The 18,858-nt window shown below is 44.1% G+C and overlaps 1 protein-coding gene across 4 annotated transcripts in view; it reads left to right on the top strand.

The window, feature by feature from the left end:
• Window positions 1-18,858, top strand: part of atp13a2 (ATPase cation transporting 13A2) — a 45,957-nt gene that overhangs the window by 6,674 nt on the left and 20,425 nt on the right. Inside the window, exons 1-26 of one of the 4 annotated variants that reach the window (XM_071348279.1) lie at window positions 796-940; window positions 1,968-2,050; window positions 2,299-2,466; window positions 2,553-2,611; window positions 2,881-2,953; window positions 3,063-3,142; window positions 4,863-4,940; window positions 5,119-5,188; window positions 5,470-5,604; window positions 5,834-5,900; window positions 6,094-6,225; window positions 6,467-6,628; window positions 7,856-7,966; window positions 8,133-8,179; window positions 8,335-8,523; window positions 8,730-8,936; window positions 9,052-9,162; window positions 9,884-10,040; window positions 10,223-10,334; window positions 10,487-10,611; window positions 10,889-11,073; window positions 15,382-15,474; window positions 15,624-15,703; window positions 15,977-16,129; window positions 16,260-16,356; window positions 18,282-18,505. In XM_071348279.1, coding sequence (XP_071204380.1) covers window positions 2,048-2,050; window positions 2,299-2,466; window positions 2,553-2,611; window positions 2,881-2,953; window positions 3,063-3,142; window positions 4,863-4,940; window positions 5,119-5,188; window positions 5,470-5,604; window positions 5,834-5,900; window positions 6,094-6,225; window positions 6,467-6,628; window positions 7,856-7,966; window positions 8,133-8,179; window positions 8,335-8,523; window positions 8,730-8,936; window positions 9,052-9,162; window positions 9,884-10,040; window positions 10,223-10,334; window positions 10,487-10,611; window positions 10,889-11,073; window positions 15,382-15,474; window positions 15,624-15,703; window positions 15,977-16,129; window positions 16,260-16,356; window positions 18,282-18,505 — 2,918 coding nt within the window. In that variant the 5' untranslated portion in view covers window positions 796-940; window positions 1,968-2,047. Of the gene's footprint in view, window positions 1-795; window positions 941-1,967; window positions 2,051-2,298; window positions 2,467-2,552; window positions 2,612-2,880; window positions 2,954-3,062; window positions 3,143-4,862; window positions 4,941-5,118; window positions 5,189-5,469; window positions 5,605-5,833; window positions 5,901-6,093; window positions 6,226-6,466; window positions 6,629-7,855; window positions 7,967-8,132; window positions 8,180-8,334; window positions 8,524-8,729; window positions 8,937-9,051; window positions 9,163-9,883; window positions 10,041-10,222; window positions 10,335-10,486; window positions 10,612-10,888; window positions 11,074-15,381; window positions 15,475-15,623; window positions 15,704-15,976; window positions 16,130-16,259; window positions 16,357-18,281; window positions 18,506-18,858 lie in introns of those variants that run through there. The other 3 variants (XM_071348281.1, XM_071348280.1, XM_071348278.1) reach the window with 3 other exon arrangements.

The raw sequence follows: 18,858 nt of genomic DNA, 5'->3' as shown, positions 1-18,858 counted from the left end.
GTTAACACCACTACTCTTAAGATAAGTGCCATGGGATCGTTCAGTGACCGCAAAGAGTCAGGACACCTGTTTAACATCCCATCCGAAAGACAGCACCCTACACAGGGCAATGTCCCCAATCACTGCCCTGGGATATTTTTTTTTAGACAAGAGGAAAGAGTGCCTTCTACTGGCCTTCCAACACCACTTCCAGCAGCATCTGGTCTCCCATCCAGGGACTAACCAGGACCAACCCTGTTTAGCTTCCAAAGCAAGCCAGCAGTGGGATGCAAGGTGGTATGCTCCTTTCAGGTTCCCTCTAAACAAGTTTGGGAGCTAGCCAAAAGTGGTGTGTATGGAAACAAAGTGGTCATTGTAAAGGCAATTCCAGATATTGTCAGTATTAATTTGATGACAAATGTATGTTAGCCCACTCATAGTGACTTTGTTTCTATATAAAAGCAATGTAGCCTAATAATGCAATATCATTCCATAAATCTTTCTCAAAGGAATCAATCAGATGACAATTAATTCAATACTTTCCCAGACAGGCTAATACCCATGTGTTTAGCACCTGATAGGACCTCAGAAGTTGAAGCCACTACTGTGTGCCAGTATTACAAATCAAATCAAACTGTATTTGTCACATGCGCCTATTACAACAAGTGTAGACTTTACCGTGGTACAATTTAGATTAGACTAGGAAAACGTTCAACATTCTTTGGTTTGTATTTCAAATGAACGAGGGAAATACAGCATGCGTAGGCCTACATGTTATTATTAGTGTGTAGGCCATAATGAATGTTAGCGGAACTCGACAGCGAAACTGGACAGACATGCGTATCGGAGCATTGCTACGTAGACAGGTAAACACAGGTGCGCTTTTGACACGCGACGCAAAAATAGCATTGCCAACCACTCTAATCACAGTTTCGGATATAATTATGACCAGATAAATAAGGTAAGTACTACTTTCGTTGATATTTCAAATAAATAGAAAGCCAACATCTGTGATGATATTTACATCGTACCTAAAACAGGTTACTGATACGTGTATACCCGGAAGCCAAAACAGCTTCAACATTGCCAACATTTCTGTTAATGTATTATTTATTTCGATAGGCTATTCGAGTCGATGAAATTAGTTTTACCCTCACCTCGACCGCACTTATGGTGATCTATTCAGAAGGGGCTCTTTTTCATCGTTTACCGGTCGTGGCTGCTGAGGGGAGAGGGGTTGTCTTTCCAAGGGAATAATATATCTGTTGTCAGATGACTTTTTCTGGTATAAACTGGTAATGATAATATCTAGGCTAGTGTTGGCTTATAAAATATCCTATTTTCGCTATGGATAGACCCTAACATTGTGCAGGCATGCAGTTGGATAGTTTTAACTAATTATAGGCTATCTACTGTAACTGTATAGTTTATTAAACGAATATTTGCCCCCCCAAAATGTCTAATGATCTATAACCTGAATAAGTATTGTAACCCCTTGGTCTTCCTTGTTTTATTACAAAAGCTTTATCTTGAAAAATTTATGAGAGTTTGTTAACTTGTAGAACCAAATAGATAAACCCTACTGCATTTGAAACTAGGCATGGAACAACACCTTCTTATTTGTTTCAGTATCTATGCCACATCAATCATATGCCCACCCATGTCAATTCATGTGTAAATGAAGGATTACACCGATATATAAGAATTGTTCTATTAATTAATTTAGTTTACATTCACTTACTTGAGTTGATTGAATGAAAAATGGAATGGACCCCCTACACTGATTCCCAATTGGTTCATTCATTCATACTGCTAGTGTAATACATTTGCCTTTCTTTCATGTGAGCTGTGTGTGACATTGGTGACTTTTACAGCTTATGTGTGCCCTGTTAATGTTAACATAATGGGTGTGTACATGCAGTGTTATGTTGTGTTTGCAGTCACTGTGTTGACTGTGTCTGTTGACTAACCTCAAGCCTGTTCCACAGGTAGTCCGGAGAAGGAGCCACCGGGAGGGTTCTGCTCCCCTAGTCCTAGGAGAGAACCCCACCGCAAACCCGAAACACACATGGTAGGAGCCTTTAGCTCATCAATTAAACATCAGTTAACTGACTACTTAAATTCTTTGCTCCCTGTTTAGCATAAAGCTACTAGTATAACCCACACCAATAAAGAGGACTATTATTTAAATTGGTGCTGAAAGCTGAACAATTGGTTCCATATCAACTTGTCTGCAATGCAAAATGACACCTGGAAATCAATGTACTGCTTTTGAATGAATGACATCTACTCTGATTGCTCTCTCTGTCTGTGTGTCAGGATGTCCAGGGGTTCAGATGGGTGCGCTGGCGTGTCTGGCTGTGTCACATTGGGTCCGTGTTGTCCCTGGGTCTGTTGCTGGTGCTGTTTCGCTGGCGCCCTCGTCTAGGAGTCCTTGCTCGCTGCAACTCCTGTCCCCTGGCCTTCGCCGATATTCTGCTTCTGAGGGTAATGTCATTGTCATGATTCAGTGTTTTTTGGTAGTTTAGGAAGCAGCACTTGGGTTAATGGTTTTATTCTTGATCTTCTCTCAGGACAGTTTCGGACAGCAGTATGTCGTGGAGGTCCTCACAGAAGAGCTGGAGGAGGGCAGGTTAGATACACGTCTTTATCATCAGACCATCTGTTGTATGTTGACATTAAAGATTTTCCATATTATTAGCCATAATAGAATTGCTCTGTCAGTGCTACCATAAAAAAAATGCTCTCATTTTCAAATGTTCAGTGTTTGGATATTGGTCAGCTGGAATGCACTGACTCCTGTACAATGACTCCTGTATGTAGTTGAATCTGTTGCTCTGTAACAACTCATGTTGGTCGTCCTGACTTCTGATGTAGTGTTTCTCCTTGTGCTCTCGGTAGTTTGGAGCCGGCAGGGAGTGAGGCGGAGGACAGTTCAGACTGGAGAGATACTGTCCAGCTACACAAAGAGGAGGTAAGGAAGGGGTAGTAAAATTGTATGAACAAAGTTGAATTGAATTAAATTGTATTGAAGGTGCAGCTAGAGAAGTCTGTAGCTTTTATGCATCCTGAATGCTTTTCAGGTACCGCTGCTGCATTACTACCTGTTTGAGGGGCTGCGCTACGTATGGATGGCCAGGAAGGGAGCCTTCTGTCGTGTTAGGTACTGTATGGAGGTGTAAACAGGTGTGGGCTATTGGGTTGGACTGGAGTCAGTGGCATTTTTATATACAGTGGGGAGAACAAGTATTTGATACACTGCCGATTTTGCAGGTTTTCCTACTTACAAAGCATGTAGAGGTCTGTAATTTTTATCATAGGTACACTTCAACTGTGAGAGACGGAATCTAAAACAAAAATACAGAAAATCACATTGTATGATTTTTAAGTAATTAATTTGCATTTTATTGCATGACATAAGTATTTGATACATCAGAAAAGCAGAACTTAATATTTGGTACAGAAACCTTTGTTTGCAATTACAGAGATCATATGTTTCCTGTAGTTCTTGACTAGGTTTGCACACACTGCAGCAGGGATTTTGGCCCACTCCTCCATACAGACCTTCTCCAGATCCTTCAGGTTTTGGGGCTGTTGCTGGGCAATACGGACTTTCAGCTCCCTCCAAAGATTTTCTATTGGGTTCAGGTCTGGAGACTGGCTAGGCCACTCCAGGACCTTGAGATGCTTCTTACGGAGCCACTCCTTAGTTGCCCTGGCTGTGTGTTTCGGGTCGTTGTCATGCTGGAAGACCCAGCCACGACCCATCTTCAATGCTCTTACTGAGGGAAGGAGGTGGTTGGCCAAGATCTCGCGATACATGGCCCCATCCATCCTCCCCTCAATACGGTGCAGTCGTCCTGTCCCCTTTGCAGAAAAGCATCCCCAAAGAATGATGTTTCCACCTCCATGCTTCACGGTTGGGATGGTGTTCTTGGGGTTGTACTCATCCTTCTTCTTCCTCCAAACATAGCGAGTGGAGTTTAGACCAAAAAGCTCTATTTTTGTCTCATCAGACCACATGACCTTCTCCCATTCCTCCTCTGGATCATCCAGATGGTCCTTGGCAAACTTCAGATGGGCCTGGATATGCGCTGGCTTGAGCAGGGGGACCTTGCGTGCACTGCAGGATTTTAATCCATGGCGGCGTAGTGTGTTACTAATGGTTTTCTTTGAGACTGTGGTCCCAGCTCTCTTCAGGTCATTGACCAGGTCCTGCCGTGTAGTTCTGGGCTGATCCCTCACCTTCCTCATGATCATTGATGCCCCACGAGGTGAGATCTTGCATGGAGCCCCAGACCGAGGGTGATTGACCGTCATCTTGAACTTCTTCCATTTTCTAATAATTGCGCCAACAGTTGTTGCCTTCTCACCAAGCTGCTTGCCTATTGTCCTGTAGCCCATCCCAGCCTTGTGCAGGTCTACCATTTTATCCCTGATGTCCTTACACAGCTCTCTGGTCTTGGCCATTGTGGAGAGGTTGGAGTCTGTTTGATTGAGTGTTTGGACAGGTGTCTTTTATACAGGTAACGAGTTCAAACAGGTGCAGTTAATACAGGTAATGAGTGGAGAACAGGAGGGCTTCTTAAAGAAAAACTAACAGGTCTGTGAGAGCCGGAATTCTTACTGGTTGGTAGGTGATCAAATACTTACGTCATGCAATAAAATGCAAATTAATTACTTAAAAATCATACAATGTGATTTTCTGGATGTTTGTTTTAGATTCCGTCTCTCACAGTTGAAGTGTACCTATGATAAAAACTACAGACCTCTACATGCTTTGTAAGTAGGAAAACCTGCAAAATCGGCAGTGTATCAAATACTTGTTCTCCCCACTGTATATATAACAACATAAAATGTTGATGTTGCCTCTTCCTCCACAGTGTCCTCAATGAGGACTGGACATGTGCCGACATTTATCGTTTCCGGGAGGGCCTGAGTCGTCTGGAGCAGAACACCAGGTACACTGCTCCACATGATGGGATCACACCCTTTCCTCAAGGGTCCTCTCTCGGACCTAGTTCTTTTTGAAGGCTTACCTCAAACACTTACGTCAAACATACTTTAATTTCCACACACTTCACCCCCCCCCCCTGCTGCCTCATCCAGTGTCTGACTCCAGTTCTCTTAATCTTTCAGGAGGAAGGTCTACGGGACCAATCTCATCGATGTGCCTGTGAAGTCCTTCATGCGACTACTGATTGAGGAGGTGATTGGCATGAACAACGATTTACGTTTTCTCATTGATTTACATGTACAGGACTAGATTTACTGACCATTTGCAGTGGTGCACTTGTTTATATTCATAAGGGAAATATACATTCACAAAAGCCGAATCATGAAACTTAGGCTTAAGGTCTCATTGTTCCACGTAAACTTTCATCTACCAACAGTTACATACAATAATACAGGTTTAAGGCCTGCTCACTCTCAACCCCTCTCTCTCTTTATCCATCCATCCCGTTATTCTCCCTCCCTCCATCTCTGCAGGTGCTCAACCCATTCTACGTGTTCCAGGTGTTCAGCATTGCTTTGTGGCTGACAGATAGTTACTACTACTATGCTGCTTGCATCGTCATCATCTCCCTTATCTCCATATGTGTGTCTCTCTACGAGATCCGCAAGGTGAGTGACACCAGGAGGCTCCTCCCATGTCTTCTGTGCTCCCATGAAAGCTTTCAGATAAATGTACAAATAGGTATTTTTGAGATTGTTATGGTTCTGTTATCGTGGGTGCTACATTATGGATACACTCCTTTTTATATTCATATTTTCCTATTACCTGTTATAGGGCAGACTATCATTTAGCTGTCTACATGTTCACCACTGAATTGTCGATTCTGTGGTTCCACAGCAAAGCAACACGATCCGTAGCATGGCTCAGCAGATAACCAATGTTACCGTGCGCAGAAGCTCCGGGGGTGAGCTTTCCCTCCATTTTTGTCTTCCACAGCCAGCGTACACATTTTAAGCAGATGTTATCGTGGGTTTAGCAAAATGCTTATGTTCCTATCTCCAACAGTGCAACCTAACAATACACGCAAATCCCCAAAACAAAAGTCTGCATCCTCTGCTCTAGTAGGAGCCGATTGATGCCCTGGCTCTGTTTTTCAGAGGAGGACAGTTTGAGCTCTGTGGAGCTGGTCCCGGGGGACTGTGTGCTGATCCCTCAGGAGGGGCTGCTGCTGCCCTGCGATGCTGCTCTGCTGGCCGGGGAGTGCATGGTCAACGAGAGCATGCTAACCGGTGAGGCCAAACAGAACTCGATCACAAAATTACTTCAGTCATGAACTACACTGAGGTCTGGCTGAAATGTGCATTAAGTTGAAACTTTCTCAACTCTCGTCACAAAATGTCTAGTTGAACTTGCCAATGATCAACTCGTTGAATGTCTCCTCCGTTGACAGTTACTGATTTTCGATCCTTTTGAAGCTCTTAGTAGTGAGCAATGTGAATCCATTGTAACAGCCACCTGCCTTACCTCTAGGTGAGAGTGTCCCTGTGATGAAGACCCCGCTCCCGGCTGCTGGGGGGCGTTACAGCCCTGAGGCCCAGCGCAGACACACCCTCTTCTGCGGCACGCAGTGCATCCAGGCCAAAGGGGGCCGGCCAGGAAGGGGCGGGGCCATTGCCGTGGTCACAAGCACAGGTGAGACGGTTACTTTTACACTACCAATATGAAAGGTCAAACAACAGACAGTTAAATCATGCATATGTACAGTGTATGTATGTATGTACAGTACCAGTCAAAAGTTTGGACACAGCTACTCATTCAAGGGTTTTTCTTTATTTTTACTATTTTCTATATTGTAGAATAATAGTGAAGACATCAAAACTATGAAATAACACATATGGCATTATGTAGTAACCAAAAAAGTGTTAAACAAATGTAAATATATATTATATTTGGGATTCTTCAAAGTAGCCACCCTTTGCCTTGATGACTGAGTGGTGATCCTGAGTGGCGCAGCGGTCTAAGGCACTGCATCACAGTGCTAGATGTGTCACTACAGACGATCCCGGGCTGCATCACAACCGATCTGGAGTCCCATAGTGCGGCGCACAATTGGCACAACGTCGTCTGGGTTAGGGATGGGTTTGGCCGGGGTAGGCCGTCATTGTAAATAAGAATTTGTTCTTAACTGACTTGCCTAGTTAAATTAAGGTTTAAAAGAAATCCTGGAATGCTTTTCCAACCGTATTGAAAGAGTTCCCACATGTGCTGAGCACTTGATGGCTGCTTTTCCTTCACTCTAACTCATCCCAAACCATCTCAATTGGGTTGAGGTTGGGTGATTGTGGAGGCCAGGTCATCTGATGCAGCACTCCATCACTCTCCTTGGTCAAAAAGCCCTTACACAGCCTGGAGGTGTGTTGAGTCATTGTCCTGTTGAAAAACAAATGATAGTCCCACTAAGTGCAAACCAGATGGGAAGGCATATCGCTGCAGAATGCTGTGGTAGCCATAGTGGTTAAGTGTGCCTTAAATTCTAAATAAATCCCTGACAGTGTCACCAGCAAAGCACCATCACACCTCTTCCATGCCTCATGGTGCGAACATCACATGCAGAGTAGCCACCCTTTGCCTTGATGACTGGGTGGGGATCAGTTAACACTTTTTTGGTTACTACATGATTCCATATGTGTAATTTCATAGTTTTGATGTCTTCAATATTATTCTAGTAGAAAATAGTAAAAATGAAGAAAAATCCTTGAATGAGTAGGTGTGTCCAAACTTTTGACTGGTACTGTATGTATATACATACAAAATACACAATACAATTCTTATGCATGTACATAATTAGACCTCATCATATTACATTATAAAAGGACTGTGTTTGTCCTCCACTCAATGTTGTTGGTTTTTGTCCCTCAGGGTTCTTCACAGCCAAGGGAGACCTGGTCAGCTCCATCCTCTACCCCCAACCTATCAACTTCCGCTTCTACCAAGACGCTATTAAGTTCTTGCTTTTCCTGGGGGGTGTAGGTAAGCCCCGACACAGTAGAGTTGCACGTCGTAAAATAACTCACTTTTGAATTATTTTAAATGGGTGCTAGACAAGTTTTGAGAAGTATAAAAGTATTACCAATTAGCCCCTTGTATTGTGTAAACATATCATTTCAGCATGAACCAATATTTAATTGTGTTTCAGCATTGTGTGGCACAGTATACAGCATCGTGATCCTAAGCAGAACCAACGTAAGTATTTGCCATACCAAGCTTATTAATACCATGAGTTCATTTCCACCCTAATTGATTAGATAAACAAACAACAATGTGGTGATCTTGGAGCTGGACAAAAATATTTGACCCTCTGAGGATTATTTCTTAATAAGATGTAATTGTGTCTCTAGACCACGTGGTGGGAGCTGGTGATTCGGGCTCTGGATATTGTGACCATCGTGGTGCCCCCTGCCCTCCCTGCTGCTATCACCACCGGTACCATTTACGCCCAGGGTCGTCTGAAGAGAGAAGGGGTCTTCTGCATAAGCCCCCCGCGCATCAACATCTCTGGGAAGGTCTCGCTCTTTTGCTTTGACAAGGTGAGGCCCCAAACCAGTATGCCCTAGTGTGTATGTGTGTGGTCTCTTGGTCGTGTTCTGTAAGCACACAACAGGAGAAAACATTATGAAATGGAGCGAGTTATTGTTTTTCTTTGCAAAACGCTCTGCTACGTTACGCTCTACTGAACATGACCCTGGTGAAGAACTATTTTGAAGCAGGAAGTGTGTGTCTACTCTCTATTCAGACAGGCACTCTGACTGAGGAGGGACTGGACGTGTGGGGGGTGATGGAGGGTAGTGGAGCTGGGTTCTCTGAGCTGGTCCCTGACCCACGCCTCCTGCCCCAGGGGCCCATGCTCTCTGCAATGGCCTGCTGCCACTCTGTGGCCTTGCTGGGGGGACAACCCCTGGGAGACCCTCTAGAGCTCAAGATGATCGAGTCCACTGGCTGGGTAAGACTGAGAAACCAAGAACCATATTTATGGAGTGTTTGTACTAGGTGCAAAGTCAGTTCTTCAATAGGGGCTGAGTATTTCACCTGTGTGACTGACTGACTTTTCCTGCCAGGAGCTGGAGGAGCCTGCAGGAGATGACAAAACGTTAGACTCAGAGTTCGGAGGTCACAGGGTTCTGGCAGTGATGCGACCCCCTGCCTGTCAGCTCCAATCTGAGAGTGTAGTGAGTATCCCACGTGGTCATGGCCCCTGAGGTGTTCACAGAGCTGAAATAATCTAATAAGTGAATTCAATCAATGTGGTGGAAGAAGCTCTTAGCTTTAATTGTTGGCCCAGACCTGTGGACACCAAAGGGGTTGGTATGAAAAAGTTAGCACTATCTAGGCCTAGGGCTTCGTGGGCCTGTTTCCATAGTGACAGACTTTGAGTCTGGCTCACAAGGTTAATAGTGACCTACCTAGCCTTCCCCATCTACTGACAAGGTTTTCTTTGTTCTTGGGTTCTTCTCAGATTATTAATTCATTATTCATAGGAGCTCTGCAATGTTTGTGTCATTGGGTACACTTGAAACCCTTTACCCAGATCAGCGTTTCCCAAACTCGGTCCTGGGGACTCCAAGGGGTGCACATTTTGGTTTTTGCCCTATCACTACACAGTTGATTCAAATAATCAAAGCTTGATGAGTTGATTATTTGAATCAGCTGTGTAGTGTTAGGACAAAAAACCTAAATGTGCACCCCTTGGGGTAGACAGGATTGTGTTTGGAAAACACTGACCTACAGTAGATAGTGGTTTGTGTCAGGAGTGTTAAGGCCATTGTCATAAACTGACCTCCAGTTATCATGACATCTGTGAAATTGCTTTAACACCGTTATGAAGGCCTTATGATGAAGGATTCAAGCCAGGGAGTTTAACCATGCTTTTCTTCTCTCCTGTCCCATCAGTCCATCCATGAGGCGGTGGCCCTCGTGCAGCGTTTCCCTTTCTCCTCGTCCCTCCAGCGGATGAGTGTGGTGACGGTGGCTCCCGAGGGACAGTCGTCCCTCGCCTTTATCAAAGGGGCCCCAGAGATGGTGGCCAGCCTCTGCCTGAGAGAAAGCGGTATGGAAGAGAGAGGGAGACAGAGTGGAGAGGGCTATGAATTGAAATAGATATTTCACAGAAAGAATAAGTTGCTGTAAGATTAGCATTGGCACTGGTTTGTGATGTAATTGTGTTTTAAGCCTGTCTTTTTTTGGTTATTGTTTACTTATACTGTCTTTCTTTTAAACCGTGACTTGCAGTGCCTGCACAATTCTCAAACACCCTGCGTACTTTCGCAAGTGACGGCTTCAGGGTGCTAGCTCTCGGCTACAAAACTCTGCATGGGCAGACTGACTTGAGCACCATTGAACGGTAAGACATTTTTATGAAGAACATCAAATGCGGTTATGTCCCTTCTAGCTACTACCCAAGTCCTCAATGAATTCTTCTTAACCTGTGCCTATAGCTCCGCTGATGAACTATCACGTCAGTAGGTGTTGATGGAGCTGTGTTGGTGTCCACAGGGGAAAGGTAGAGCGAGACATGCAGTTCCTGGGTCTGCTGGTGATGAAGAATCTGGTCAAGCCGGAGAGTGCCGAGGTCATCACTACCCTCAGATTGGCACATCTTCGTACCGTCATGGTCACTGGTATGAATAGCATGTCTCTTTTCTGTCTTTGTAACCCAAACATAATTTGACTATTAGAAATATCAGTCACGGCCATAGAGGACCGCAGTGTACAGGATCCCCCCCCCCCCCCAGGAGGGTTAGTGCTGGGCTAGAACAAAACATGTATACGCTATGGCCCTCCAGAGCAACCCATTCTAAGGCATACACTCTTAAGTCCAATCCTCTCACTCAAAGATATTACAGTATGTCCCACAGCAGGCCATCTAGCCTAAGTATTTTCTTTCCTACTTCACAGGTGACAACGTTCTGACTGCAGTCAATGTGGCTCGAACCTGTGGGATGGTAGGCTCAAACGAGAGGGTGATTTTTGTTCACGCCACCCCCCAGACGGGCCAGTCTATGCCCTCACTGCGCTTCCACCTGGGGGAAGGAGGGACGGAGGCCACAGCTACACAGAGCTCCATAGATATGTACACTCAGGTTTGTCTTTACCTCATGCTAGGGTGAATCGTAACTTCCACTTAAGTCGAATTTTCACTTGGTCATTCATAGGGCTGTTATGGTGACCGTATTACCGCCACACCAGCGGTCACGAGTCATGATGACATTCAAATTCCATGTGACCGCTGAGTCACGATAATTAAGCTTCTGATAGTCATTAGTAGCCTAACAAACTTTCTAACTGCCTGGTACTCAGCACTCCATTGTCCCTTTAATCACTTTGACATCAATACAAATGTAATCAAAAACTTATTGAGAGCCCATGAACTCTTGTTGTGCAACATTTCTATAGGCTATGCAATTGCATGAGAAAACAGAGTGATGGCCTCTATTAAAAATAGGAGGATCCCATAAGCTTTCTATAGGCTAGGCCTACTATATTTATTTCTAAACTTTCCTAATATTAAGCACATTGCTTCTCTTTACACAGGAGTATAGCCTATCTGGCTGGCATAAAAATTAACCACGGGGAAAGCATCCTCCATTTCCTATTTAAGTGCATAGATGACATGTATTTTTTGCCCCCGTTTTGAGACAGGTGCATGATAATCGTCCATTTGAAATCAAAATGAATTTCACACACATATTATTTAGTATATGTAAAGATGAGATCAAATCAAGAATAATCTGATCGGTGACAATATTAGCCTATCACTTATATACACTCCTCAAAAAAATAAAGGGAACACTTAAACAACACAATGTAACTCCAAGTCAATCACACTTCTGTGAAATCAAACTGTCCACTTAGGAAGCAACACTGATTGACAATAAATTTCACATGCTGTTGTGCAAATGGAATAGACAACAGGTGGAAATTATAGGCAATTAGCAAGACACCCCCAATAAAGGAGTGGTTCTACAGGTGGTGACCACAGACCACTTCTCAGTTCCTATGCTTCCTGGCTGATGTTTTACTCACTTTTGAATGCTGGCGGTGCTTTCACTCTAGTGGTAGCATGAGACGGAGTCTACAACCCACACAAGTGGCTCAGGTAGTGCAGCTCATCCAGGATGGCACATCAATGCGAGCTGTGGCAAGAAGGTTTGCTGTGTCTGTCAGCGTAGTGTCCAGAGCATGGAGGCGCTACCCAGGAGACAGGCCAGTACATCAGGAGACGTGGAGGAGGCCGTAGGAGGGCAACAACTCAGCAGCAGGACCGCTACCTCCGCCTTTGTGCAAGGAGGAGCACTGCCAGAGCCCTGCAAAATGACCTCCAGCAGGCCACAAATGTGCATGTGTCTGCTCAAACGGTCAGAAACAGACTCCATGAGGGTGGTATGAGGGCCCGACGTCCACAGGTGGGGGTTGTGCTTACAGCCCAACACTGTGCAGGACGTTTGGCATTTGCCAGTGAACACCAAGATTGGCAAATTCGCCACTGGCGCCCTGTGCTCTTCACAGATGAAAGCAGGTTCACACTGAGCACATGTGACAGACGTGACAGAGTCTGGAGACACCGTGGAGAACGTTCTGCTGCCTGCAACATCCTCCAGCATGACCGGTTTGGCGGTGGGTCAGTCATGGTGTGGGGTGGCATTTCTTTGGGGGGCCGCACAGCCCTCCATGTGCTCGCCAGAGGTAGCCTGACTGCCATTAGGTACCGAGATGAGATCCTCAGACCCCTTGTGAGACCATATGCTGGTGTGGTTGGCCCTGGGTTCCTCCTAATGCAAGACAATGCTAGACCTCAGCAGTTCCTGCAAGAGGAAGGCATTGATGCTATGGACTGGCCCGCCCGTTCCCCAGACCTGAATCCAATTGAGCACATCTGGGACATCATGTCTCGCTCCATCCACCAACGCCACGTTGCACCACAGACTGTCCAGGAGTTGGCGGATGCTTTAGTCCAGGTCTGGGAGGAGATCCCTCAGGAGACCATCCGCCACCTCATCAGGAGCATGCCCAGGTGTTGTAGGGAGGTCATACAGGCACGTGGAGGCCACACACACTACTGAGCCTCATTTTGACTTGTTTTAAGGACATTACATCAAAGTTGGATCAGCCTGTAGTGTGGTTTTCCACTTTAATTTTGAGTGTGACTCCAAATCCAGACCTCCATGGGTTGATAAATTTGATTTCCATTGATCATTTGTGTGTGATTTTGTTGTCAGCACATTCAACTATGTAAAGAAAAAAGTATTTAATAAGAATATTTCATTCATTCAGATCTAGGATGTGTTATTTTAGTGTTCCCTTTATTTTTTTGAGCAGTGTATATTATATATGTATTATCACTTGTGAAATATGCCCAGTTTAAGGCAAGAAACAGGCCTAATTATTTTTTTATTTTTTTACTTTTACAAATCATAGTCGCACACCTCATGTTGCATGGCCTATACGTTTTGATTAGGTATGTATCACAACTAAAGTGGCCAAATAACTTCTTAAAAAAGCACATTAATCGGCTTTACAACGAGTGTAGAGCCTTAACTGGCATGCATACGCAGCATGTGAGTTTCAAGTTTGGGGAAGATTATTTTCACCATAAAAATGCACTACCTAATTGAACATTTGTGCTTATAGCCTACTGCCGTGTCCACATTGCTGTGCTTATAATGTGAAGAAATGGCCTAATAGTTTATCAACATTTTGAGCTAAACGTTCTGAATTGTTGTGTCAGGCTCATTGCTTAAAACAGGTTTTTTGATGCTAGTGGTTGTATTAATTTTAGATCTATCTCATCCCACAACTGTCCCAGACTATGTTTGGTATATTTATTTCTCGCACAGAATAGAATAGGTCAACTTTTGTACAATGGAGGATAGTAGATTGACATAGGCTAACGCTTTGCGGGTTCGTTAGGCATCTTGTCATCTTGTTGGCTGACAAAAAGTAAATGTGGACAGTTCTTCCAATATCTTCAATATGCGCCTCGGAATTGGATAAGGACGCGCGCAGTTTCCTTCCCGGTGTGTCAGGCTTCACTTGTAGCCTGTGAGAAAGACCAAATCATGTGAGTTAGAGGTGCTTCGGCACAGTCGGGAGATGGGAATTATTATATTCAGCCCAAGGGCACAATGGCCACTGGCCGTAAAAGGCATGGATTTTCTTAGGGGGCATTACTGCCACACAATTATAAATGTTTTATTTTACCTTTATTTAACTAGGCAAGTCAGTTAAGAACAAATTCTTATTTAGAATGACGGCCTACCCTGGCCAAACCTTAACCCGGACGACGCTGGGCCAATTGTGCGCCACCCTATGAGACTCCCAATCACGGCTGGTTGTGATACAGCCTGGAATCGAACCAGGGTCTGTAGTGATGCCTCTAGCACTGAGATGCAGTGTCTTAGACCGCTGCGCCACTCGGGAGCCCAAAGGGGATGCAGCCGGGAAAGTCTAGGCATTATTTAGTGCTTTTCAAATAGTGAATGAGAGACTGATGAAGTGTGTACAGCCTGCGCAAAAACAAAAGGCAGAACTCATGCATTTTATGCAACTTTTGTCAAATCATCATTAGTCGCATCATGCAGCCTTAGAATGTATTAAAAAATCATAACATATAGAACAATATTTGTATCACAACTACATTTACATAACTAAATTAAGTATATAGGAGTGTCTGTTTCTTTGTTAACTGCTCAACACAGAATAGTCACGTGCGCCCTCCCTCAAATCGCTTGGAGAAAATATCCTTTCTATTTTATTCAGCTTTGTTCAGTTGTATTCTTCGTACTATAAAATAATGCCACAGAATTCTAAGCAAATCTTGTCTGCTAAAGGAACCAGTGTAGCCCACAGCCAAATGTAATAGCCAAATCAGGGCTTAACATAAGGACAACTCAGAGTATGTTATTCTGTTCTTCTGAAATAGACTACATTTTCTTCATATCATGTTTCTTTAGACCTGTCTAAAATAAATCATGGATTTATTGTGATGGTGTAGGCTATATTACATAGATTTATTAGACTTTTTAAAATGTAAATGTTCCAAAGGTCTGCATCGGTGGCTTGTAGGCTATGCGTGGAAGCCAGGAGATGCTAAATGTTTTTATTTTAATTAACGGTAAATTACAGTGAGACCGGCAGTTATTTGCTTGACAATCACCGGCTGACAAAATTTCATGACTGCCACAAGTCAAGTCATGCATTGATGTCAATGGGAGACTAAGTGAAACATTTTAGGAAGTGGAAGTTAGGATCCACCCCACTGATCTTTCATGTTATAATTTTATTTTGAGACAGACTTTTTAAAAAACTTTTACAAATCATAATCAATTTCCAACCCTATTACGGAAGGTACTGTTTGTAATACTCCAGTTCACCACCGCTTGCTTTCTCAGGGTCTGTACCAGGGTGTTATCAACTATCACCTGGCCATCAATGGAAAGTCCTTCTCCGCCCTGTGTGACCACTTCCCTGACTATCTCCCAAAGGTGAGACCACCTTCCCATTGTCCACTCTACTCAACAGCCACCCAGTTAGCTGAATAGTTTTAACACATACTGGGGAAATGGTTCTTAATGGTCAGTATGATGCTGTTGTGTAGAATAGACAATGCATTATGAGTGCGTTGTGTTATCAGGTGTTGATGCGGGGAACGGTCTACGCACGGATGGCCCCTGAACAGAAGACTCAGCTGGTCACAGAGCTGCAGAAACTGAAGTAAGAGAGGGGGAGCAGAGGTGGAAAGAACAGAGGAAACCAGTCAGGGAAGAAGAGACCAGCCTAGAATGAGAGAGATGGAGGGTAGAGTCATGCATAGGGAAAAGGAGGAAGACACAAAGGAACTCGGTAGCAAATGAAGGTACATGAAAGGATAGATGGACAGACAGGCAGATTCTTCCATTGATTGGCTCTCTTCGGCACAGCTCGGTAGTGTGAAAAGGGAATAGTCCTAAGTTCTCACCCATTCACCCTCTCTCCCTCCCTGTGTAGCTACCGTGTGGGCATGTGTGGAGACGGGGCCAATGACTGCGGAGCCCTAAGGGCCGCAGACGTAGGCGTGTCTCTGTCAGAGGCAGAAGCATCTGTGGCCTCTCCCTTCACCTCCAAGTCAGACAACATCAGCTGTGTGCCTCTACTCATCCGGTAAGGACACCACACTCTATTCAAGAGTAGCCTGACATCCAACAGTAATGAGTACTGTAATGTCATAGGAAAAATAATATGTGCCGTTGTCATTCTTTTTAACAAGGGTGATTCTTCCTCTGTCTCACAGGGAGGGCCGGTGTTCTCTGGTGACATCATTCAGTCTCTTCAAGTACATGGCCTTGTACAGTCTCATCCAGTTCTCCTCTGTGCTCATCCTCTACACTGTGAGTTCTACAGTAGTTGTTCTGCCAAGCTTATAGTGTTTCTTTACCCCTGGAAAGAAAGACAGGAGATATGCCAGATAATGTGTGCAGTAGTTTGGAGGGGTTCATTGTGCATACTTTCTCATGTTTCATCACTTTAGCCAAAATACTATAGCATGTGTTTAACTTAATTATTGTATGTACAGTTGAAGTCGGAAGTTTACATACACTTAGGTTGGAGTCATTAAAACTCGTTTTTCAGCCACTCCACAAATTTTTTGTTAACAAACTATAGTTTTGGCAAGTCGGTTAGGACATCTACTTTGTGCATGACACAAGTCATTTTCCCAACAATTATATACAGACAGATTATTTTACTTATAATTCACTGTATCACAATTCCGGTGGGTCAGAAGTTTACATACACTAAGTTGACTGTGCCTTTAAACTGTGCCTTTAAATTCCAGAAAATGTGATGGCTTTAGAAGCTTCTGATAGGCTAATTGACATAATTTGAGTCAATTGGAGGTGTACCTGTGGATGAATTTCAAGGCCTACCTTCAAACTCAGTGCCTCTTTGCTTGACATCATGGGAAAATCAAAATAAATCAGCCAAGACCTCAGAAAAAAATATTGTAGACCTCCACAGGTCTGGTTCATCCTTGGAAACAATTTCCAAACGCCTGAAGGTACCACGCTCATCTGTACAAACAATAGTACGCAAGTATAAACACCATGGGACCATGCAGTCGTCATACCGCTCAGGAAGGAGACGCGTTCTGTCTCCTAGAGATGAACGTACTTTGGTGCGAAAAGTGCACATCAATCCCAGAACAACAGCAAAGGACCTTGTGAAGATGCTGGAGGAAACCGGTACAAAAGTATCTATATCCACAGTAAAACGAGTCCTATATTGACAGAACCTGAAAGGACGCTCAGCAAGGAAGAAGCCACTGCTCCAAAACCGCCATAAAAAAGCCAGACTACTGTTTGCAACTGCACATGGGGACAAAGATTGTACTTTTTGGAGAAATGTCCTCTGGTCTGATGAAACAAAAATAGAACTGTTTGGCTATAATGACCATTGTTATGTTTGTAGGAACAGGGGGGAGGCTTGAAAGCCGAAGAACACCATCCCAACCGTGAAGCACTGGGGTGGCAGCATCATGTTGTGGCGGTGCTTTGCTGCAGGAGGAACTGGTGCACTTCACAAAATAAATGGCATCTTGAGGAAAGAAAATTATGTGGATATATTGAAGCAACATCTCAAGACATTAGTCAGGAAGTTAAAGCTTGGTCGCAAATGGGTCTTCCAAATGGACAATGACCCCAAGCATACTTCCAAAGTTGTGGCAAAATGGCTTAAGGACAACAAAGTCAAGGTATTGGAGTGGCCATCACAAAGCCCTGACCTCAATCCCATAGAACATTTGTGGGCAGAACTGAAAAAGCATGTGCGATCAAGGAGGCCTACAAACCTGACTCATTTACACCAGCTTTGTCAGGAGGAATGGGCCAAAATTCACCCAACTTATTGTGGGAACTTGTGGAAGGCTACCCAAAACGTTTGACCCAAGTTCAACAATTGAAAGGCAATGCTACCAAATACTAATTGAGTGTATGTAAACTTCTGACCCACTGGGGATGTGATGAAAGAAATAAAAACTGAAATCAATCATTCTCTACTATTATTCCGACATTTCACATTCTTAAAATAAAGTGGTGATCCTAACTGACCTAAGACAGGGAATTTTTACTTGTATTAAGTGTCAGGAATTGTAAAAAACGGAGTTTAAATGTATTTGGCTAAGGTGTATGTAAACTTCTGACTTCAACTGTATCTAACAGGCACAAACTTTTTCTGAATCTGTAGAATGCTTTGGAATGTTATTTTACCCTCCCCCACCTATAGCACGTGTTGATTCTATTTTGTGTACCCCATTCAGGAGAAGACTAACCTGGGCGACCTGCAGTTCCTGTTCTTTGACATGGTCCTGGTGACGCTGCTGGCTATCGTCATGGGGAAAGGGGGCCCAAGCACAGAGCTGCACCCCCAGCGGCCCCCAGCCAGCTTGCTGGCGCTGCCAGTCCTGGCTAGCCTGACGCTGCACACCCTACTTCTCATCCTGGGCCAGGTGTCTGCTCTGCTGATCACCACCTCCCAGGACTGGTAAGAACCATTTATGAATAGTGATTATGATCAGCTTGATTTGTATAGCACCTTTAATACTGTATAATATTTAGGGCTGTCCCCGACAACAACCAAAAAAATCTTAGTCGACCGAGAGCCATCTGTTCGATTGGTCGACATTTTAAAACGTGTATTTTTCCATATATAGACACAGTCTATGTTTGAATGAATCAACTATATGTAGGTTACTGAGCTTGTTAAGACACAAATTACTAAAGAGGGCGCCAGAGATCAATATAGCCTAACCAGAAGGGAAAAAAACTGTTCCCGGCCATCCTCCCCCTGTTGCAGGTTTTGCTGTTAGGCTCCTGAAGTTATGATTTTCATATGCA

Source organism: Salvelinus alpinus, chromosome 17 (genome assembly GCF_045679555.1).
Source record: "Salvelinus alpinus chromosome 17, SLU_Salpinus.1, whole genome shotgun sequence".
Classification (NCBI taxonomy): domain Eukaryota; kingdom Metazoa; phylum Chordata; class Actinopteri; order Salmoniformes; family Salmonidae; genus Salvelinus; species Salvelinus alpinus.
The sequence above is the reverse complement of the archived record's forward strand: the minus strand, read 5'-3'. Positions and strand labels throughout refer to the sequence as shown.